The sequence below is a fragment of the Quercus robur genome, chromosome 2 (genome assembly GCF_932294415.1).
Source record: "Quercus robur chromosome 2, dhQueRobu3.1, whole genome shotgun sequence".
NCBI lineage: Eukaryota > Viridiplantae > Streptophyta > Magnoliopsida > Fagales > Fagaceae > Quercus > Quercus robur.
Window position 1 is genome coordinate 82,972,399 of NC_065535.1, and position 25,183 is coordinate 82,997,581.

The following is a 25,183-nucleotide window of genomic DNA, read 5'->3' on the forward strand; positions in this document are numbered from 1 at the left end:
AAGTATTTTGTTTAAAAAATCTGAAAATTTCAAAAATCCAGTTTTGCCCTGTTTTGGCGGTTCAGTCACGGGTATGTCAAGTCGCGAGCCTCAGTCGCATCTTCGCTAGTCATTTTTGGCGACTTGTTTGCGAGTGGAAGGTCCAGTCGCGAGGTTCATTCAGAGATTTTCGCGGCTCAGCTCGCGACTCACTCGCGACTCACTCGCGGGTAGACCTTCCAGTCACGAAAAACACTTATAAAATTTTTTCAAATTTTTGTTCTTGAGTGCTTTGGCGGCTTGAGCTGGTGACTGTGTGGCGACTTAATCAAGTCGCGAAAAACGCGTGTTTTGCAGAAACAGGAGCAGTTTTTAAACCTCTTTTCAGTTTTCCCTCGAACTTTTGTGACTGTTCATCTTCTCTCTAAACTATCTCCCTCCCAAACACTCCGTGATCCCATTTCCAATCTCCATTGTTGCATTCTTGTAGCTCAAAATCGTCAAGTCACAGGTATGGGTTTTCAGTTTTACACCCTTTTATACTTGATTTTGTGCTTTTTCCCTTTGATTTTTTGCATATGATTGTGATTTAGAAATGGGTTTGTGTTTCGGATTTTGCTCCTTGTTCATGCTTAGCTTGCGAATGCTGCTGCTAGTATTTGATTTGATCTTAGTTGTTTCCTTATTGCTCTTCAACTTGTGCTTAGCTAAGTGTTTCTTTTAGTCTATCTGAACTTTGAGCTGTTGAGTTGTTTCAAATTGTTCCTTTTGAGGCTGTGAGTTTTACTGTGCTAAATATGCATGTTTTATTGTGTTAATCTGTTGGGAGCTTCTGTTAGTCTCAAAATACTGATTGTGTGTCATATCATTTTTCATTATATGTCTCAATGACATATATCTGCCTTTAGGATAGTTTCTCCATGTTGTTCATGTGTTTCCTATCCTAGGCTTGGTTTATCCATGTGATTGATCTAAGTAGCTTATTGTTTAAGTGTTCTAAGTTCATTTGTATGGGTGATATCTCTTTGTTAATTACATGGTACTGACTGGTTCTGCACATATATTGTTCTATGCTGTTGTGGCCTTTTCTGATTGTTCACAGATGGCTCCCTCACCTCAGAAGAAGAAATCTACTGCAAAGAAGGCTGACAAAAGATTAAAAATGGATTCTAAACTGTTTAGGTCAGTTCATCACTTTGAGAGATACAAGGACAACTTCTTGAATGCAGGAATTATTCAAGAAAGATTTGTAGATTTGGAGGACTTAAGACAAACCTTTATCCCCAGCTGTTTTGAAGGAAGAGGATGGGAAAAGCTTCTGAGCGATTTCCCTGTTGTGTGTGAACCCCTGATTAGGGAATTCTACTCAAATGCTGTGATAAAGGAGAATGAACTTAAGTGCTGGGTTCGGAAAAAGAGTTTTTCTGTCTCTCCTACATATCTGGCAGAAATTCTTCACATCAACAGACCCATTTTCCGACATTCACCGGTTTATGATGATCTCTATCCTGATGAGAAGCTTCTCAAAGAAAGTCTTGGTCAAGACTTGGAGTTCTCACCCAATGGCAAATCCATCAGTGTTTCCTCTCTTTCTCCAAAACTGAGAGTGCTTACAATTGTGATGTTTCACAATTTGTACCCCTTATCAAGCATTGGGTATATGAACCTCGGACGTGCTTTGTTTCTTCATGATCTAATCTCTGATGTGGAAATAGACATCTGTGCTCATATCTTTCATCTTTTGCGCAAAACTGTTCTTCGAAATGAGTCTCGGATATGCATTCCTTTCTGCAGTCTCATTTCACGGATCTTGAAGCTCAAGGGAATTTATCCAACGGCTGATGAATCTCCTATCTCCAAACCAAGTCCAATCAACATGCGTACATTCAATGCAAGCATTGGACATAGTCGGAAGAGAGTCAAACCAGAAACTTCTACATCTCACAGTGACTCTCAGTTTAGCACTCTCTCCCTAGATGAGAAACTTGATCGCATTGTTTCCTCTGTCCACGAGTTGAATACAAAGATGTCTGGACTCACAGCTTCTCTACACCATTAAAGCACTCGATGGGATATGAAGTTTACTTCTCTTCAAACTCAATTGGATCAAATTCAGAGAAAGCTGGAAGAGGATGACTAGCCTATTCCATGACAAAAAGGGGGAGTGATAGCCTATCATGATCAGAGGGGGAGAATATTATCAGAGGGGGAGAATATTACTTAAGGGGGAGTGTCTTTACATTCTTCTTCAGTATCATTTTTTTCTTTAAGTTGATATATTGTGTTTTGTAAACTGTTATTCAGGATGTTTTTGTGTTTGTACCCATGTGCTTTTGTAAGCTTTTAGGGTTAATGTTTTATGCATATTTTGTAGGCTTTATGGTATGTACCTTGCTTAATGCAGCCTTTATGCTTTGTTGAAATCAGTACTTTAATCTAAATGTTCTGCATTTTGGTTTATGTACTGTCACTCTTGTGCCCTTGTAGGATTGTTCCTAGATGCATATGCCTTGTGTGTTATGCATTGGTTGAGTGTTGAGCATACAAGTGTCTTGCCTTGTGCTTGTTAACTTGTATGTCCTTGTGTTCATTCCAAGTGTGAATGAGCACTGTGATCACTACCTTGTGGTGTTCACTTGGTTGATCAAGCCATGGTTTGTTTATTAACTCCATCTTTGCTTGATCACATATTGCCTGTTTCATATGCATTTATAATTTTCTGCTTACAATGATCATGGTGTATTGTTGTGTTTCAGGAGTATTATGTTCATATGATTCAAGTGCTTCACAGCTTCTAGAGTTAGGTGTGAGTGAGTTTTGTTCAACTGTTCCCAACTCACATGTTAAGTCTAGAGTCTGTTTTAGGGTTTTGTCACGAAATAGCCAAAGGGGGAGATTGTAAGGTTGAATTTATTCAACCATCTAATTGGCTTTATTCCGTGCCAAATTTGCTTGTAATTCAGCATTTAGTAACCCTGTATTTAGGTGGGTTTGTTGTAAGGGTAGTGAGTGAGATAGAGTGAAGATTGCTCAAGAGTGTGCAAGAAAACAGAGACTCGCAGCTGGGACTCGCGGGTGACTCGCGGCTGCAAGCCGCCAGAAGCAGCACACGTGCCAAGCATGCTGGAAGATGAACAGTCATGCTAGCTGGAGCACTACAGGACAAAACAGGACAACTGGCCATACGGTTAACTCGCGACTGGATCTCGCGACTTAGTCAAGCCGCGAGGTCAAGCCGCGAGCCACCCCTGTTTTGTAAAACCTGACGTTTCACATTCCTCTCCCACTCCAGTATAAATACCCCTTTTACCCACGATTGAAAGAGAGCTTCCAGAGAGAATTTTGAGAGAGAAACCCTAAAGAAAAACAAGATTGTTTCACCCACAATCTATACCTTAGAGTCTCTTCAAATTCCCCTACTCTCTTCCTCTCCATTGTCAAATCCTTGAGAGGCATTATACCAAACCTGGTTCTCACCATCATCATCACTGTGAGACAGTTGTTTGGATTTCTGGGAAGCAGTTAGGAAGGAACCAATCTTCATTGGTTGATGCTACGGTCTAGTAGCGGAATCCGGGAAGCTAGAAAAGAAAAAGGTTCGGCGCAACCTCGTTGGAGCAAGAAGCTTGGAGGGCTTAGGTGCACTGGGTAGATTAGGCTTGGAGGGTCTATTGCTGTCCTTGTATCCCAACTGTATTTTCTAGTGGATTGATTACCGCTTGGAGGGCGGCGGAGAGGTTTTTCGCCGAGGACTTCGGTTTCCTCTTCGATAACACATCGCGTGTTGTCTTTGTGTTTGCATCTTCCTTCCTCTCTATCTTTGCCTTTATATTATCTGCTGTGGTTTTATTTTGTTATGGCTTAGATAGTCTTTAACCAATTTCGTATTATAGCATGTGTTAAGTTTCCGCACACTAGTTGTTTGACATATTGCTTGTATTGGTTAAGTTGTATTTTGGGGGTCTAAACGTTCAAAGGTGTTTTGTACACGTTTTTGAACTTTCACATAAGTTAATGTATGCTTATTAAACTGTCTTAACTTGCTTTTGAAATATAAAATTGGTTAAACTTGTTTAAGTGTGTGTGTGTGTGTTTTGGATCTATGAGCATGACATTTTTCTTATTGGGAGATGATTTTGAGAGTTCAAAATGTTGTTTGGATCTTTGGTTGTATACCATGCTTGATTGCATTCATATTTGTATTTTTTCTCTTCTTGAAAAACTGTTCTTAAGCAATTTCGACAACTGCTGGACACCTCTCGACAGCTAGGCTATCTATCGAGCCCCTTCAACTACTTTTTATTGCATTCACGATAGCTCCTCAATAGCTACTTGATCCTTTGAGAAACTTTCTAGAAGCTCGATAGCTTCTCGATCCATCAAGATCCTCTAGCTATGGACACCTCTCGATAGATCCTGGACAGCTCTTTGATAGTTTTTTCACGCGTTTTAAATCTTGACACCTCTTGATCTGTTGAGATTTATGAATTTTCTATATAAAGGTTCTGTGCGATTTTTCTTCATTTCTCCTCGATTTCTCTCGATTGTTTTCAGTCTTTTCACCTCCCAAACACTCTCTTCTCTCTCAAAACCTTCAACCCACGTGATTTTTGGCATTTTTTTTTTTTTGTCTCAAATCACTTGGTATGATCTCTTTATCTCTCATTCTTCATGCATTTAGATCTAGGTTTTGGGTTTTTGAAAATTTTTTGGGGTTTTTCAAAATTGATGAAGTTTTTGTGAAATTTTTAGGATGGTTTTTGTATAAATGATCCTAAATGTTCATGTGTTGCATCACATTTGCATTATAACAATGTTTCGTGCATTTTAGATGTGTGTTTACTTTGTTGCAATGTTGTATGCTGATAGGTTTAGATTGGGCTAAGCCCATGATGTATTTAAGTTTACATGTCACATGTTTATGCATTTTCATGCATACGTACTTTCAAGTTCTATATTCTTATATTTTGTCTTGTTGGTACTTTTCTAATTGTCTCTTTCTCTCCCTCTCTCTCTTTCTTGCGTTAGTCTACTCTATGGCACTCAAACGAAAATCTACTCTGTCCCAGAACCCTTTTCGTTTTGGGGCATCCACTTCTTCTTCTGACCCTACACCTTCTCATGTACAATTCCGTGATGATAAAGCCCGAAAGGACTTTTCGGAGAACTTTTCTCGACGAGGCATTCATTCGAAATGCCAAGTCATCTTATCAGATTTCTTTGATACTGACCTACCCACTGTCATTTACAGTAGGGGTTTGGGGTCACTATGTGACATCCCGTTCACTTGTCCCTCTATGATTATACAGGATTTTTACTCCAATATGCGTGGATTCGATACTTCTGTACCTCATTTCTTCTTTCGCGTTCGAGGTACACGTATAGTAGTTACTCTGGATATTGTATCCAAGGTACTTCACATTCTTAGAGTAGTGCATCCTAACTACGCTGGCTGAGATCGTCTGAGGACTATGTCCAAAGACGAACTCTCGTCTCTCTTCTGTGAGACACCTTCTTCTTGGGGTGACTGTCAAAACACCCCTTGCTCGGGCTTTGCAAAAGGTCTGAGGTTCCTGGGCATGGTGATGACATTCATTCTTCATCCTTTGTCTCACTATAACTCCATTACAGAACCTCGTGCTCGATTTTTTTCATCCCTCTTAGAGGATATCTCTATCGACTTCCCTTCTCACTTTATTCTATCCCTTATAGATGTTTATAGGGATACGGTGACTCGTGATAAGCTCATTTTTCCTTCAGCTATCACGCAGATCCTTTGCCATTTTTCTGTCTCCTTTCCTGAGTCTCCTCACTTCACGGTTATGAGTGCTATAGATGTAGCTACCGTTCGACGGAGCGAGGCACAGCTCAAACCGCGGCGGCCCCGGACAAAGACGGCGATTCCTCCAACTTCTATCACTCCATCCACATCCGCTCCTTCATCTTCTGCGAGTAGAGTGACACTTGAGGCCATCATGGCATAGCTTGTGTGCATGGATGCTCGCCTTGACACACTCAATGATGAGTTGTGTCAAGTGAACACCCATGTTGGTCATATCGCACGACGACAGGCTATCATGGGTGGTTTCACTGTTGCTTCTTCTCCATCTCCACCGGCTTCCGAGGATGAGAGTGATGATGGCTCTGGCAGTGATAATGCTGATGAGGACGATGGTGATAGCTTGCCCAATGATGATGAGATGTCTACTTGATATACTTACCCTTTATCACTCGTGACAAAAATGGGGAGTAGTTTTGATATGAGAGTAGTCATATATAGGGGGAGGGTTAGCATAGGAGATTTTTGTGATAGGGGGAGTGTTTATGAGGGATGTAGTGAGGACTTTTTGTATCTTTTTTTTTTCTTTCTATTTTAGATACATTATTTTTGTACATCGATCTTGTGACCACTTAGTGATAACAAACCTTGTACTTATGTTGATATATATATTGAGGTTGTTATTGCTTTCTTTCACCTATCTTTACATGTATTGTTTCTTTTCTCTCTTTATACACATGATTCTTATATATTGTATGCAATCTTTTATTTCTGTTTCACACTAAAATGCCGTGATGAGTTTTGTTTAAAGTATTTCAGAAACATAGGTTGTCAAAGTCTTCTTGCCATAAACTCTCTTCTTGCAAAGTTTTTCAAGAGTTTATGTTAGGATAAATTTTATTGTATTCAACAAGTGAGTATGAGTTGAGTGATTTATGATTTCTCTCATATGTTCAATTGTTTGTTGTGATTTTGTCACGGATTAACAAAGGGGGAGATTGTTAGGATATATGTGATTTAATGTTAGGAACATATGTCAAATTAGAATTGGCTAATCCTTTGACAAAATGCACTTTACTTGTAATTTGGTAGATCTAGGATGTGTTTAATGTTTCAAGGAACAAAGTTTCAAAATTAAGTGTTAAAGCCATGAAAGTTTGTCCAAGAAACAAATGAAGAAGTGCTGGATTTTAAAACTCGACAACTTGTATCTATCGAGGTTTAAAAGCTGCTGAAGCCCAATGCTCAACAACTAGCTCGACAGATAAGCTATCTATCGAGATTTATGAAAAACAGATTTTCAACTCTGATTTTCATTCAATCCGTGTGTATATGTTTGGACTTTCTTTTCTCACAACCCTAAACATGTATAAGGGTTATTTTAAGAGCCGTAAAAGGTTACGTGAGTGTGAAGCAAAGTTGTGTTCATGCAAATTATGACTGAAGACAGAATTTACCCTAATTCATCTTTCTCTTGAAGAAGTTACTATGTTTGTACACCCTAGGGTTTTGTAATCAAGGAGTTTCGTGATCTTCATTGTGTAATGAATTGAAGAACTTTGCAGCCAACATCTTTCTCAAGTTGGTGAATAAGCCGCGTACTGGGATCTGCGCATCGAATTGGTTAGTCATATACTGAGAGCTGTGCATTGAAAATGAGAGATTGTCACTACAGAACAAGTCCAATTGAGTATTAGGATAAGGATTCAATTGTAGGTTGGTATAAGGTACTGAAATTCGTTTACTTGTAACCGCTTTTTGTGATAATAGTGAATTCTCGAGAGTGGTGACCTTAAAATCACCCGGTGGGGTTTTTGCCGTGTAGTTTTTCTCATTTGTAAATAAATCACCGTATCAATTTAATTTCTACTGTATTTAGTTAATTTGTGATTTGTTTGTGCTACCACGCATATTGCATGCTAATTAAATTAATTAATTAACTTGACTAATTAATTTGTTAATTCATCACAAGATGTCTTTACATTCTAGGCCTATCAATGGTGGAGGGTTTCTTCATCATTCTCACAAAATTTGAGCATTGCATAGTCACAAACAGCACCACAAGGCTCCGTTGATCTACATTTAGGATTTTGGGCAAAAAATTAGAGCACAATCAGAGTCATAGAGGGTTTCTTTCATCCTCTCTCTCTCTCTCTCTTTCTCTCTTTCATTTCTAAATCTCCAACAATTAGACTCACTTATTAGTTAGTTTGCTTTGCTTTTTGCTTTTTATTTTTTCATGTGTCCACGTCTTAATGCATCCAATTGAAATGGACACTGGATAGAACCTGTGTCCTTTATTTTATTTTATTTTTTTGGTGAACCCGTGTCGTCCAGTCCACCAATTTATTAAGACAAGATTTTTTTTACTGATTTGAGATTACAATATGCTTTAAGTCGCGGTGGGTTGGCAGAGTTGCACCTCAAGTTGTCTTTCAAAGCAAAGATATACTGTAACTCCCCAACTTACAGAGTTACACTTCAATTTAGATTATAGTTTGCTACAAGTCCTACATGTGGGACCCTAGGTATGATTTTTATTACCTTCGTTATTAGTCATTAAATTAATTAATCTATTATATGATATATAAATGTAAGAAACTATTATTAGAACTGATACAAATATATTTTGTCTAATATTTTTAGCAATTTTTAAATCTCAGACATTACTATACTTAATAGATTGTTTATAGTAAAAGGAAAATTATTTAGAATTTCACTCCTAATTCGATACTTGATAATGCTCTCTTTTTTTTTTAAACATTGATAATGCTCTCTTAAAGAGTAATAATTACAGTTTTGAATAAAAATATTTGACTTTTAATATTATTACTTATTTTTTATATATCTAGTGATAGTTTTTTATTTTCTTGATGGGATATTTAGTGATAGTTGATTACACATAAACTTAAAATATTAAATCTTTTGTGGGTTTAGTTAGTTCAACTGGTAAAATCTCTAATAGTTAAATAAGAGGTTTGGAGTTCAATCTCCACTTACACCAAGAACTGATTGACGTCTTGGTCTAATGATAAAGAGTTAACAATAGGAACGAACGTCATAAGTTGAAACTTTAAAAAAAAAAATTTAAATCTTTTTATCAACTTGTTGCATGATTGTTTATTTTTAATATATGCACCTTTTGTTCCGTCAAAAAAATAAATAAATAAATAAATACACCTTTTGTAGCACATGTTTACAATACTATTTTTTTTTTTGAGAAAAAGGTAAGCGAAATTTTATTAAAGAAAGCAAACTTCAGAAAAAAAAAACAAACAACAAACTCAGGAGCAATCAGACTGAAATACATCAACCACCTCCTCAGGTAGAGCTTCTACCCAAACCTCCGCGTCTGCAGTTAAAACTGCTTTTTTAGCTAGACTATGCGCTAAGCTATTCCCTTCCCGCCTAACATGCTGAAACCTACAGCCTCTCAACACTATATTTTAATTATTATGCTAAGCATGGATGTAGTAGTATAGACATTAGAACTATAGATAAAAAAAAAAATTAATCCTCTCATTTTTTTTTATTCGGCCACCTAAATACAAATTCTTGGTTTTGTCATTGCTTAGAGGTTTGAACCCCAACTTTTACCCCTCACCTTATAAGAGCTTTGTATTTGTAAAATGATTATCACAACAAGAATACGCAATAATATTTTCACTTGACTATAAGGGCACCCTGCCATTTTCAATAATATGCAAACCATACTCATCTACTAAAGAACACCCCCACTAGGCTACCATAGTCAAACCTCCCATTTTGACAAAAAACACCGTACATGAAATTTTAATCCACATGGCCATATAGCCATATAGCGATTAAGTATGAAATTTTAATTGAATATAAGGGCACACTGCCATTTTCAATAATGTGCAAACCATACTCATCTACTAAAGAACACCCCCACCAATTCACCATAGTCAAACCTCCCATTTTGACCAAAACCAATATTGTTTGTTTCTCTATATTAAACCTATTATTCCTTAATTCTTACAATAGTAGTACCAAGATCAGTAATATGTTAACTTAGTGGCGAAATGGAACCTATTAATCAATTATAAGTGGCGAAATGTCCATTGAAAAATTATAGGCAGTTTGTAACATTGGTTTAGTGCTTAGTTCTAGTTGGGGTTTTTAAAAGGGGTAGGTCTCAGTATGGAGCTCGGCGGTGGCGATAACACCGCGACAGTGACCTTTCAATTGGGGAAGGAGTAGGATTCAACTAAGTAAGTGAATCTATAGGGCTGTGTGCATTCAACTTTCAAGTGATAGATTGCGATGTACTGAAGTTAGCAGTTGATTGCTTAATGCTTATAAGAAAAAATAAATAAATAAAATTGAGCACCTATGAATAGTACTTCCCACAGTCATTTACTATAAAAATTAGCACCAAAAAAAAAATTGTGATAATTTTAACGTCACAAACTCCTGACAAAGTGAATAAAGTACTCTACTAGAAGAAAATGATAGATTATGTAACTTTATGTTAAATAGAAAAGCAATGGGATCTAATAATTTTTGTGGCTACCTCAAATTTTATGATTATTTTATGGTGTGTTTCAGGACTTTTTAATTTTTTGGTTGATATCTTTTTCTCTTTTTTATTTTTTTGGTTCGGTTTGCTTCTTCTTTCTATTTGACAATGTTGATATAATAAAAATTTATCTTTATTTCTTGGGGAATTATTCAGTGTTTTTTAGCACATTTTTTTTGTAATTTACTTATTTGTGTATTCAATTGGTATATATGTGATATATGGGCTTGATTCTCATATATATATATATATATATATAAACATTTATGGACTTAAAAAAATACCAAATTAACATGTTGTTTTATCTACCACGAAATTAAGAACAACTCAAATCCAAACTTTAAATGGGCTTTAATACTTACCAAAAAAGAAATAGACATTAATAAATTAATAAATATATGTATCTTCTCTTCTTCAAAAAAAAAAAAAAAAAAATTCATCAACAAAATTCAGAAAAACTGAAATTTAAAATCGGAATTGACACGTTTCTGCTTTGGGACCCAACCTCTTTTCCTTTGCCAATTGTCACCCATAATTCTATCCCCCATTTCCCAAGCCCACTGTACCATTTCATTCCTTCACTTTCAGGCAATGTGAGAAACACTGGCAGTGTTGTGACAGCCCTCTGACTGACACTGACAACAGAAAGTTTCCCTTACCGAACTACCAAAATTTGCAAAAAGATAGAAGCCCATCCCATTCCAATTATCAAAGCACCAGTTATAATCTTCCAATTCCATAAAAAAGCTTAAAAAACAACAACCCCAACAATTCCTGAGAGAGAGAGATAAGAGATATGAGTAATAGGAAGAAAGTTTTGGTGGTGGTAGGCACTGGCTATTTGGGACAACACATATTGCAAGGCTTTTCAGAGATCCAAGGCACCCCATTTAAATATGATCTTGCATTCACCTACCACTCTAACCTTCCTCAACCTCTGCTTGATGTCCTTCCTCATTTGCTTTCTTTCCATGTTGATTTAAAAACTGGGCAAGGATTTGAACCCATTTCACACTCATTTGGCCAGGACTGGTCTGTTCTGTTTTCACCCCAAAACAGCAACTATATTCGCTATTGTTAGTCTAGTTTTGATTTCTGGATTGCAAATTAGACAAATTTATGAATTTAGTTGGTGGGTGTTTTTGTTCCAGAAAACAAGTAGTCTCTTCCATCTATACAGAAAAATCAATAATGCGTAGTGCATGTTTAGCTGATAAATGAGTGAGTGGGCCTGTTGCCCTGCCTCCCTACATGTGGAAAAACAACCTTCCTAAACTCATGTGATGTAGACAGAGATCCATAAACCAGCGCAGCCACAGCCGTGGGGGGAGGAGACACTTCCTTCAGCGCATTAATTAAGATTTGGGAGTCAGACTCAAGCACAAAGTCCTGAATGAGCTTGTCTTTTGCAAACTGCAACCCGAGTTCTATGGCCTTTGCTTCGACTTCAATGGCACCAAGGGGGAGTTGTAATTTCTTGCTACCTGCCCCAATCAGTCTTCCGCCTTCATCCCGATTCAGAATGCCCACTCCAGCCGATTTATTTGCAGCAAAAACAGCACCATCCACATTGATTTTATAAGCATTTAAAGGTGGAGGGGTCCATGAAGCAGGGCACTTCGTTTTCTGCATAATCTCCCCTGCTTGACTGGACTGATACTCCACTAAATAGTCTAATGCACCATGAATTACTGCCTGCCCAGTTTTCTTCACCCCGCCGTTCCTCACTTCATTCCTATTACTCCATAACTTCCATGAAATCATGATGACTTTCTCCACCTTTGCTTGTTCCCACTTGGCAATCATGACAGCAAACCACAAGAAGTCCAGAAAAGAGTTAAAAGGGAAATTCTGGCTCAGTGGGATCAGATTTGTCATAGCCCAAATTTCTTGAGCCCTTGGGCAAGTACAAAACACGTGACCTGATGACACCAACTATGATTTGCACTCATCACAGCAACCATCAGCTAAGACCTTCCTTCTTACTAGATTATCCTTTGTGGGCAGGATATTCTTACATGCTCTCCAAGTAAAGTGGCGTATTTTATGAGGGACATTTAGCTTCCAAATGTACTTCCAAAACTTCCTGAAATTGCTGTCATCAGATAGCTCCCCAGAAGCAGACCACCTGGAATCTTTAGTCGTTTTAATGGATTCTATTGATTCATACCTTTTTTTGGCCCCAGGAAATTTATTGGAAATCATGAAAGTAGTATAACTGAATTGCCATCTTCCTTTTTCATTGTCAAGTTCAGAATTGAGAATTATCCAACTTTTAGTTACCACAAATGGAGGTCCATATGTCTTAGTCATTAGTGGTCTAGGCAGAATTCAGAAAATCAGAAATTCTAAAAAGCTTTGTCTGCTGACAATTACCATATATGCGATATAAATCTAATTTGCTGTTTCTGATTTTTTTTTTTTTTTTTTCATTTATATATAAAAAAAAAATAAAAAAATAAAAAAAGAAGAATAGATTTTTAAATTTTAAAAACAGATGAACTTCTATCTAAATTTTCAAGTACTGACAAGTATGTCATGCTTGGAATGCCAGCCTGATGTGGTCGTGAATTGTGCGGCACTCTCAGTGCCTCGTGTGTGTGAAATGGATCCTGCTGATGCACTGTCTGTTAATGTGTCATCTTCTCTTGTTGATTGATTATCAAACTTTAAAGAGGGTAGTACCCTTTTGATTCACTTGTCAACTGATCAAGGTAAGTACTGCTGAAATTACTGGAGGTAATAAAAATAGAAAATGTAATTACTATGAATTGTTAAGTATTCTTATTGTTTGTATATATGGTCCTGAAGTCTTGAGATACCAAGAGTGCAGACCTATGGCTTATAAGAATTAATATATGAAGCTTGACCTATTTATCAAAAAAATATCGGAAGCTTGAGTTTAAGCCTTATTAAGCAATGCTGCAACACAAACCTGTCACTACTGGTTTTTTTTTTTTTTTTTTTTTTTTTTTTTTTTGTAAATTAAAAAATAGCTTAAGGGATACTTTAAATTTCATTTTAGAGGTGGCTGCAATTCTTTAGCCAACTCAAAAGCCTAAACACCAAACATGGCAAGATTAAAGTACATTCATAGGCCTTTATTGCAATTGAGTGAATTGACCACAACACTTTTTTGGCTTAATTCCTCTTTTCTCAAGTCTCATCTTGTACTCATTTGATTTAATTGGCCCTACCTTTTGAAATACCACTATTAGATATTGGGGCAGTTACACATTATGATTTTTTTTCCACGCCAATGACAGCATGCATACAAGTTATGACATACCAGCGCAAGTAAATACAGTAAATAACCTTTCTTGTGTTCTGGTCCAGGCATTTTCTTTCCATTATTATTAGTCATCTAAGCTTAGTTTCTCATACCTGCAAAATTGTTAGTACCTTGACTAGCTGCAGCTGGATTGTGAAATTACACATGCACCTAGTGGATCTTGAATCCTTGTCCTCACCCTCCACCTTGTTCTTATTGCAAGAGAAAGTGCTATTTGAGCTCTAAGTCATTGAGCTTTTATATTTTTTATTTAGCTGGACAAAACAAATCTCAGATACAGCTATTCCCTATCTTATCCATTTATCTTTCTATTTGGCAGTAAAATATTTGTGGCTAGATTGTTTATGATGTAATTTCCCAAACAGTTTATGAAGGGGTAAAGTCCTTCTACAAGGAAGAAGATGAAACTGTTCCTGTGAACGTTTATGAAAATTCAAAAGTGGCAGCAGAGCAGTTTGTTTCCGAATTTTGAGAAGCAGTATCATTTTTGGGCCACAGACTAGCTCACCTGTTCCAAAATCGCTTCCAATTTAGGTGTGTAGGTAGAATGTAGACCTTATGTGGTACATTCACAAGTTTATTGGCTATTATCTTAGCTGCATCTGATTAGAGACTGCTAAATGTAATGGCTTTATAAGTGAATGGAAGAATAAATTGTCTTTCTCACACCAGGTCTGAGTGCTTGTTACTGATGGCTATGTTCTAAGCAAACGCATTCGTTTCAAAGTTCTCTTATTGTTGCTTTCAGCATATAGTTTGCCCATATTGTTCTGCAACCTGCCAAATCCTTGCTATGAGAATGATCCCTTTCATTATGAAAGTGTCATCCATTCATAGTCATCATCCATTGAAGTTAAAACTCTTCGGTGTTGAAATTTTGCTCTTTATGGTTTATAAAATTGGATATACCATTAATAGAATGATTCGAAACTGATCTTGTTTGCCAGTTCACTGTCTTAAAATAGAGAAAAACCAAAAATAAAATAAAATTACAATCATAGTTAATCTGATTGAGGTACCTACTTACCTTGATCTCATAGATGCTAGAACAAGTTGTGTTTACTGGCTTTTGACTGATTTATAAACGATTTGTGGGGAATTCTTCCTGCTTTGAACTGAATTGCACGAACATGCAGAGTTTACTCCATTGATGTGTTGCACACCAAAACTAAATTATACTGTTCACTATTCTTGGCTAACATATTTGTGGCTAACATGACAACTGACAACATAACAAAAGGATGGAGTTACAGATAGTGGAATTGATTTGTTGGAGATGGGACTAATAATAATATAAGCACTAGCAATTTTTCATGTAATTGGCAATTACCATCCCGTGGAAACATCAACAGCCAGTACTCGGAAAATGTTTTCTTTTTTTACCAAAATGATTTTAAGCGGTCTAAGAAAATTGAAGCTATAGTTTTCAGTTTACGTAATGTGTGTGACGAGTCAATAATTTTTCAAAGTCATATATTGTTGTTATTGACTTTTCAAGTGACTGGTTTAAATGTGTTGCCGTGAGATAGGTCTGACTTGGAGAGAGAGATGGGGGTGGGGGGGGTACCTTTTTATAGGATGGGTACATTACATATATAGAAAGTTTTATTGGGATGATTATAGTTTTACAGCTTTAGAAAACAGTTGATAAATGGGATATTATGATTACTTTGTACATGACCAAAGGAGTGGCTCTTAATTGATGCAGTGGATTGATGGTGTCCTCTCTAAAGGAGAAAAGATGGACTTCTTCCATGACAATCGAGTTTGGCTGCCCAGTGTATGTCAAGGATGTTGTAGCTATCATATGAGCTTTGACAAGCAGATGGATATCAGGTATAATTTTACAATATCGAAGTTTAAATACTGGTAACATAGATGATAAATTGCAACATGTTATTTTTTCACCTCATCATTCATTTGGTTCTTACATTCAGGATATCCATCTTCTGGTAAAGGACAGTCCTGATTACGGTGTGGGCCATGTGGCAATATCAAAATTGCCTTCTGTTCTATGATACCATGCAAATGATACTTTTGAATGCTTTGTTTGTGGAAGAGTATCCCTATGTAAGGAAAGAGTGTCCAAATCTGGAGCCTTTATGTTTTATTTGTGGTTATGTTTTATGGATGTTGCCAACCTTCTGCTTTTTCTATATGCTTTGACTTCTCTCTCTCTCTCTCTGTGCTGAATTGTATGTCTGTATTAATGATTTTGACAATCAAAATTGTTGAACCAGAGGGTAAGCAAATGCAATTGCTACTAAATGTTGGTGGACCAGATAGGGTATCTCGGGTACAAATGGCTGAGGCTGTGGCGGGTTTCAGAGGATACAATACGTTGTTAATCAAAGCAGTGTCTGCATCTTCAGTATGTATAGCATTTAAGATTTAATCCTTAATTTTTTAAATGCCTGAGAACCAGGTGCTTTACCTGCCTTTTCTTCCTTTGCTGTCTTAATCATTGTGCACCATCTCTTTGTTTCATCCCCTAACCATCTATCAGCTCACCTGTTGGATGCACATTTCTAATTATATTTACTAGCTTATGATAATTCACTTCATTGGATCATGCAATCACATTGATTATTATGTTTACCTTTTGGTGATTTTTGTTCTTTAAATAATTCTCCAGGTTGATCAAGGCATCAAGTCCCCAGCTGACATATCCATGAATATAACCAAACTAGTTCCGACCCTAAATTTTTCTCCCACTTCATTCACAGATGGAGACAAATTGACACTCACTACTGGGGCTAAATCTTGAGGACATGAAGATGTTGTAATTTCTGTAGTTTCTAGTTTGTATAAGTGATATTGTCAGGGGTAGTATGAATGATGATTCTGAATACTAGGCCCCAATTGACCCCAAGTATCTTTCTGAGTCCACTGCTCTTTGTGGAGTCCATAGATGCTTGAGCCTTAAAAGAAGGAGAGAAATAAAAGTTTTTTTCTTTTCTCATCCTTCCCATAATTTTGTTTTCCTTTGAGGGGAAAAAATGTATGAGTGTTACTTATAGATATGCGTCTATTTGGTATAGTATCTTTTTCAGCCTTTTGCAAATAGGTTGTATGAACAAGTTGAAACCTTAAAAAAATAACTTACAAATTGCTAGAAAAAATTATTTTCACATGTTGAAAGCTTTTTTTTTTTTTTTTTTTTTTTTGAACTCTGTCAAACCTGCTTGAAATTGATTTCATTTTTAAACCTCTCTAATATTATACTTTTTATTTTTGCTAAACAAACCTTTATTATAATTATAACTACTATAATCATTCTTGACTCTCTTGGGAGATAAGGCCAGTACTAAATATAAATACTAATGCAGGCTATGCAGTAGAATAGGGGAGTGAACAAATTGGGGCCAGGGAATAAAAAGCAATAAGCAGTGAATGATTTGCTTAGGCCCACTAAAGACTATGGGCTTGTTCCCTTTTAAGACTCTACTTTCTTAAACTCTAGGCCCAATACCAAGAATCGACCACTTGGGTCAATATTTGTCCTAACTGTACAAGCTAACTATTTTACACGCTGAAAAAGTATTAAGAAATGGTTTTGTGAGAGGGTGGTCTCTGACTCTCCCATAGTATGCATGGGTTTCACATGCAGTAAAAGGTCGATTTCATGAGATACATTCTCCTCGCTTAATATAGGTGTTTGGATGCATAAGCAAGTTACGTTCACCAACAAATTCATTTGTACATATACAATATTCTTTATTATTATTTGGAAAATTGCAATTTGTCCTCGCTGTGGTACCAGCTTCCGTAGTTCTCATTCTATAATCCATAAGACCCCAATAAGTCTTCCATGGTCTTAGTGATTAAAAAAAAAAAAAAAAGTATTATACAAATTACATGAGTTTAGGAAATGGTAAAAACTTTCCAACCTATCTTACTTTGTCCTACTTGACTTTTCTCTGCCTTGAAAAAGTAATGAGACAATGATAGGTTTTGCTCGCTCCACTCTACTCCTATTTGAAACAGTCAGATCAAACGGTAGGTTTACTTTTCAACTGACTCTAATTAACTTATGGTCAACCGTACTTACTTTTTCTCTTTCTTTTGACACTCTCATAACTTTTCCTTAATTACTGTTGAGGGCCATTTGTGAGAAAGAAAGCCCAATAACAAGGGCAACAAAGAATTGATAAAGTAGACAGCAAGATCATTAGGCCCAAGCGGCAGGAATAATGGCTCACAGGCCCAAGAAATAAACAAATGGGTCTTGAAGAGGCAGGTGGGTTCAAAGAAGCCCGGAAAGAAAGAAATAGCATCCCATGGGCAGTGTATGAGGTAAAAAAGCGAGAAAGGGCCGCCGCAGGCCCAAGGAAATTCAAACTAAGAAAGTAAGGGGTTTATGGCAAGCTCATAAACCCCAAGGATGAGAATAATGTTATTAGGTCAGGGAAGCCCAATGAAGTTAGTAAAAAGCCCATGGGAGTGTGGAATTAGCAAATGGGCCGAGGAAGCCCAAAGAAAGCAAACAGGCCAAGGATGCCCAGAGGAAAGCCCAAAGGGACATAGGAGCCCATAGGTAAAAGCAAAATAGTGGCCATGCCAAGCCACTGAGAGAAGGAATAAACGGTTAGCCCAAAAGAGGCCCAGCAAGATTAAGTTGTTACGGCAGGAATAACAGAACAACATTACAAGAAATAAAGGAAACCAAGGAGTGGGCCAAAGAAATGTAAGACCCATCATCAAATAAAGCCCAGCTCGTGAGTGGAGCGGGGAAACATAGAACGGCCCACGTAAAAGAACGAAGAAGTAAGGCAGACTGTGCAAACAAAGCTCCAGACCGCGGCAAACACATGAGAAGCAAGCAGATTTCTGGACATATATGAAAGGAAAGCACGCGCAAGACTAGGCACCCCCAACCTGTACCCAGCCAATATGGGACGTGGTGGGGTCATGGGTCAGAGGTAAGAGGTAAGGGGGGTATGGTTTGGTGGTGGGGAGAGGGGAAAAGACCTATTTTGCGACTCCTGCCCAAGCCCTTTTTGGGAGGTACGTCCTGTTGGGATGACAGACCACCCAAAAGAGGCAAGGTTGAGAGGGAAACCGTTAGGTGCATGACTTGAGGGAAAGCATTTACGTCGTGGCAGGTAAGAGTGCTACGGTGGGCTAACGAATGAAACAAACCTACCTTTGTCGAGCAAGGGTGAGTGGCAGACTGACGAACCCTTTGGTGGTCGGCAAGTACGCCTAGACCAGACAAAGGCGGTTAAGAGGCAAAGTGGTAAAATCTGGTTACGACAAGCACTATAAAAGGACCCTTGTCGTGCCTTGAGCAGGGGATCAAAAAATAGAGAGTATCGCGGAGTAAAAGAAAAGAATAAAAAGAAAACAGAAGGAAAAAAGAGAGATAATACAATGGGCATGCACCAGTAGGTCGATTTCTCTCTCTCCCCCTTTAAATCCTGCTCTCTTCCAAAACATAACAGGAATTCTTTTTAGGCATTAACCATTCAGGTTCGATTCCCTCAAAACCAATAATCCCCATGGCAGGATTTTTCCTGGGAGATTATTTGCATTGAGAGGAGGCGTTCTTCCCTCTTTGGTTTTGCTTTTGCGGACCAAACTTAAACTTGACTTTATGCACATTCTTGATTAATTCATGTTACCTTCTTTTTCCTTTACTTTCTTTGTAAATGACATTGTTTTGACTGTAATTACGTTTTCTAAGTAGGGATTACTTGGCCATTTTCCATTAAATAGTCAGAGTACTCTGTTTTGGTATTATTATATCTGCCTGTCGTAACTCATCTGAAACAGTTCTGTCTGCCGTAAGCACACTCCTGGCAGACGAGGCATAGTTTGTGTGCAAGCCGGCCCAAGTTGAGTTACAGTTTGACCGGTCTCAACTTCCTTACTCAGAAACATTCGGGCCCATTACCGCGGGAGGCAGCCCAGCCCAACGCACAACATGCAAAAAAGGCCCCTATAATTACTTTCATTTTAATCTCATAATTACTAAAACCATCTCATTAGGAATGACAAAATGCCTTCAATTTACCTCACTCTTGACCAACCTTGCTCTTGCCTCATGCAAATTTTGCCCATCCCAAAAATGGATTGAGACACCCCTGATCTGACCCCATCACGTTCATTGCCATCCTCTCTCTATATCTCTCTCTCTCTCTCTCTCACTCTCTCTCACACACACACACACACACACACATATATATATATAGAGAGAGAGAGAGAGAGAGAGAGAGAGAGAGAGAGAGAGAGAGAGAGAGGCCTAGATGAAACGAGGCCGATCCAATTGGCCCATTTAACTCGTATAGAAGCGCTGGTCCATGAAATGCGTAGTCTCACACGAGTACATGACCAAAAAAAAAAATAGAAAAGCTAGAGATCTCCACGTGCGGAAGCAGTAGTAAAAGACAATACATAAAGGGGTCCTCCATTTACACTCCAAGTTGCACACCCATTTAGTAACAAATACCACACTACTCTCAATTTCTTCATTACGTTTTATTAGCAAAATTTTGTAGTGGCTGTTCACTATTTTTCTAACCAGTAGTAATGAATCTGGCACAACACAATTATTACAGTGAAAAAATCAGTCACTAACTTACAATTTTGCTTCTTTTCTACTTTTTCTTGACATTTTCGGCACATATATATGAGAAACTTTTCATAGAGTGCCTTGAATGATGTCCCAAATCAGTCAAGGTTGTAGACAGGACTTAGGTTGAACCACTCCAGAATTAGTGCCATGGGTATTAGCACACTCAGAGACGACTTGTTGTCCAGATTTATCTGATTCAATCTTTATGTTGCTCAATTTTATTCCAGTGCAAGCAAAAGATTGACTGCAATTGAGGTTAATTGCTTCTTTTGAGCTTGATGTTCCAACTATGTCATCGTAGGTCACTTCGCTTATGTGAACTCCCGTTGTCTGTAGTTAGAAAAGTTAAATTTAATTAATTTGCGTCACATATATCTTACAAGAAATTAACTACTATTCTTTCTAAATATAACAGGGTTTTGTATGATTTACCTTTGCTTCACAATTACCTCTTGTACCATTAATATCGCAGTAATTTTGATCGATATATATTGGGTTTTGTACTGATTCCAAGGTGATGTGCTCGAATGAAATCTTTCGAGCGTAACCTAGTCCAATCTTTTTACAAATATTGTTAAAGTATTAGATATAAATAACAAAACATTATAATTATTTCTCCAAAAACAGAAGAAGAAGAATTGGTCTAGATTTACTACCTGCCATGTCTTGATCCGAACTCCATTTGTTGTTCCCTTGAAATTAACTTTCTTCACATGAATGTCTTCGACTTTGACAGAATTTCCAAACCTGCCTAAGCTTCCAATGCTGTTTTGAAACAAACGTGAATATAAGAAATTAATCACTTGTTACAAACGTACATGCCTAAGGTGATAAATTAATATGGTAACCAACACGAAGTCAAGAAATTGCATTCTAGCTAGCCTTTTGCTTTATAGTAACCAAGAAGTTTCGCTTTCAACAACAAATCTTAGACCCTTTTTTATTCTTAATTTGAATGATTATCTTATCTAATTAAATGTAAAAAAATATATAAGTTCTTGATGTGGAAATGCTTTTTTATCACTTTATTTTTTAGATCCTAATTATTATAGTATATTTTCTCCGACACAGCGTGGGGTGAATGTGTAGACAAAGTAGCATGATAAATATTTTTTTCCAAAATCAAAAGAGGATTAGGTTGAAGAAATAAAGGATTTCTAGCATGGAAAGAAATGTAGTAGATAGATGACCCACCTTACTCCATGACCTGGTCCACACGTAATATATGATACGGTAATATTAGATGACAATTCTCCAATGGAAACACAATCGTCACCTGTTGATAATGCAATGTTGAGTTAATTCATATATCTTTGTCATGTCAGCTTATAAATCTTTTATAATTGATTGCATATTAATTAGTTTGATTGAACAAAAGTGACTAAAATTTCTTACCTGTAGCTATGACAGAGTTGTTGACAAGGACATTTTGAGAGAATTGAACGTTAATGCCATCAGTGTTAGGGCTATTTTCTGGAGCTGTTACATGCATATTCTGAACCAAAATATCACTACTCTGATTTACCACTACATGGAATTTGGCACTGTCAATGGAGTGAATGTCACTAATAGTACTTTGCTTGCAAGATATGATACTCAATGCCTGCAATACACCGTACAAATAGATATTATATATATAGTAAAAAAAATTTTAAGAAATTGCACTTATTTAATTAATCATAAAAACACCATGCATATAACAAAGAGTAATCTACATAGAGCAAACGTTAAAGATTTGAATTCTATCATATCTATAAATAAATAAAATACCAATGCATATGGTACAAAAATAAAATTAACGATATATCGATACTTACCATTGGTACTACTGTAGCACATCCGGTCTGGGGAAGAAAAAAGAAGAAGAAAGAATTAGACATTGAAAAAAAAAAAAAAAAAAGACATGTGGGATAGTGAATTATAGAGATTTTTTTTTTTTTTTTTTTTGGGGGGAGAAAATACAAAGATTAATTATGATTGAACTTTAATTTAAAGATGGTTAATACCAATTATTATATATATGTAAAATAGGATTCTCTAAAATACTCCTATTTTTTAGTTAAATAATTTTAAATTTAAAAACACATATTAGTTAACAGAGTAATTTTTTTTTTTTTTTTAATTCTTAAGTTTTAGACTTCAAACTTTTATCAATTCTCACCTAAAAAAAGATCCTATAAATTAAGATACTATTTCTATCTCATTTTTAAAGATTATTTAACTAAATCTAAGATTAAAAATAAATAAAAAATAAAAAAACCTAATTACAAAGCGGCAAACGACGATATATATATAGGATTTGTATCCATATATATTCCGTACGTACCATATTAGCGCGTTGAGCACAAGACAGGTTCCACCATTCCGAGCCATGGCCATTAAAGGTGCCGTTGCCAGAGATAAGGAGTCCGGTCACACCATGAAATATTAGCCACCTTCTTGCGTCACGCCCCTTCCATACACTTGGTGAGGATGGCGCATTAATTGTTCCTATTACCTGTACAAATTTCAATCATTTACATTATTTTCTTTATTGTTTAATAGAATATATATAAACATTTTTATAGAATATGTATATATATATATATATATATCAAAAAAAAAAAGAAATGAGAAAAATTAAGTACAATATTTTAGATTATTCAATTGATTTTAAAAACCCAATTGTACTATTAAATTTGATTTTTTTTTAAATGCTAAAATGCAAAATTGACCCTCTAACTTTGTTCAGATTTCATTTCAGTCTTCTAACTTTGCTTTCATTCATTTTAATCCTCTAAATTACAGATTTATTCAATTAAGGTCTTTGTCGACGGATGCTCTATTACACTCGTAGTCTCTGAAGGATGAGAACCAACTATGTAGCATCTACATCGAGAATTCAAGTATTGTATACGTCATTGGTCCGATCCTTTGTAGGAACTACCCGTAATAACGAACTTGCAAAATGAATCTGTTTATCATAAAGAGATTCGTTGTTCCTGACCCTGCTTCACCTTAATTGTTATTTGAACAAGTAAAAGTTATGTCTTGGTCCGAGTGGGTATAGCATTTCTCTTCTACATGTCCATGGAGTTTTGTTAAAAATTTTTGAAAAAAAAAATTTGGAAAATATTTTTTTAATCATTAATTGAATTTTTTTTTTTAATTTTAAAAATTTGAAGAAAAAATTATGAAATTGAAAAATTAACCACAACATATAACAAAAGTTGATGAAAAAGTCTTAATTGAATAAACTTGAAAGTTAGAGGACTAAAATGAATAGAAGTAAAATTAGAGAACTTAAATGAAATCCGAAGAAACTTAGAAGGTCAATTTTGCATTTTACCCTTTAAAAAATGATAACATTACATATATTATAGGTCAATACAACATATTATTTAAATTTAATTAAAGAATATGCATCTAGCAATTGTATCTAAATTTGATCGTATAGTAATATATTCTGCACTATTCATCTTTCTCGTTACCTGAAATGAAATGTTGCTAGATTTGCACGGACCCTGAAAAGTAAGAGGATAAACCAAAAAATCCTTGCTACTTGGCACCACGACTGTTGGATTTTGAGTTGCTGCGCTACATGCAGCCTTCCATGCTGCCGAAAATGCCTGTACGTAGTACATAATTTTTAGCAATTTATATATACCAGCTAGGCTTTATATTTATTAGAAAGAGAGGGAGAAAAGAAACAAAAATTCACAAGGTAATTAATAAAATGTACATTGGAATCATCTGATTTCCCATCTGCCTTAGCACCATAATCTAACACGTTGAAAATCGTTTGGGCACTTGAGAAAGGCAAATCAGCAGAAAATAGCCCAAAAATGAGCATCAAAGCAAACACAACCTGCAAAGAGAAAAGTAAATATTAATGTTTATAGTTTTAACCAAACCTAGTATTATTATCAAAAACCCAAAGGGTACAAGCTTCTCATTTCTCACCATGGCTTTCATTATTGATTCTGAGACGTACGTACAGCTCGACTATAGTTGTAGAATTAGTGGGTCATCTACAAGAAAAAACAAGGAAAATTGAAGATTAGTCATAACTGGATAAATTAATAAAGAAGTAATAAGAGTTAAAATATTGTTGGTAAATAAAAGCCGTAACTTTATCTAGGTATGAGAATGTGGATAGTGGATACCAACATTTTTTTAAAGGGAATCCATATTCTCAAAAAAAGGGCATTACATGGAAATCTATGTCTTTATTTTTTATCTAATTCCCTTGTGTAATTTGCAACCAAACCTGATAATCGTTCGACATTCTCAAAACTCTTAAAACATTACTAAGGTTTGCATTTTATTTGTAAGAAACTCCACTGAGTGGTTTACATTTTATTTTTTTAGAAACTCTCAACTAAAAAGAAAGAGAAGCAATACCCCCGAGAGAGAGAGAGAGAGAGATGATTACAGCTATAGTGCTCAAGTTTGGGATTGTATGTGTAGGAAGACAATCTTCTTTGAAACTATTTATACGTGATCTAAGATAAGCAAGTGCAATTTTTTGCAACAAGAAAAAAGTTGGTCAAGACAGGTATTATTACCGTTAGAATAATAGCAAATTAATAGCGCCTAAGGTCTAGAAACACTTAAGGGAGAAAAAAAAATTCTAAGAATATAACAAATTTAAGGGAGAACAACAGATTATTACTAGGAATATAGCAAATTTTATCCTGTAAAAACGGATTTGTCTCTCTGTAGTTTGTAAAGATAAGTCAAAAAAGGAAAATGATGAAAATAGAACAAATAAAAACTAACTTACTAATCAAAGAAAACAATTCATAGTGGTTGTAGGGGGCGAACTTGCAGCCTTGCCCAAGGTTGGAATTGGGTTGGGTTGGGTTGGGAAAGAGGCCCAATGCAATTAATTTGTAGAGGTAAATGGTCAAGGTTAGCCTTTTAAACCCTAGTAGCCACGGTTTAGTAATTTAAAGGAAGAAGGTTAGCATGGGCAATAGATGTAGCAAAGAAATACCACAAAGAAATAGAGATTCTTAGTCAAGTTCTTCCTCG

At 36.2% G+C, this 25,183-nt stretch overlaps 1 protein-coding gene and 1 pseudogene across 1 annotated transcript in view; one reads left to right on the forward strand and one right to left on the reverse strand.

The window, feature by feature from the left end:
* Positions 1-9,900: 9,900 nt before the first annotated feature.
* LOC126715381 (uncharacterized) lies at positions 9,901-16,550 on the forward strand (annotated as a pseudogene).
* A 3,645-nt stretch (positions 16,551-20,195) lies between these two features.
* Positions 20,196-25,183, reverse strand: part of LOC126715379 (polygalacturonase-like) — a 48,055-nt gene continuing 43,067 nt past the window's right edge. The window contains exons 9-11 of the mRNA XM_050415958.1: positions 20,824-20,932; positions 20,600-20,725; positions 20,196-20,497 (exon numbers count right to left, since the gene is read on the reverse strand). Of these exons, the coding sequence (XP_050271915.1) occupies positions 20,267-20,497; positions 20,600-20,725; positions 20,824-20,932 (466 nt within the window). The 3' untranslated portion in view covers positions 20,196-20,266. The remainder of the gene's footprint in view (positions 20,498-20,599; positions 20,726-20,823; positions 20,933-25,183) is intronic.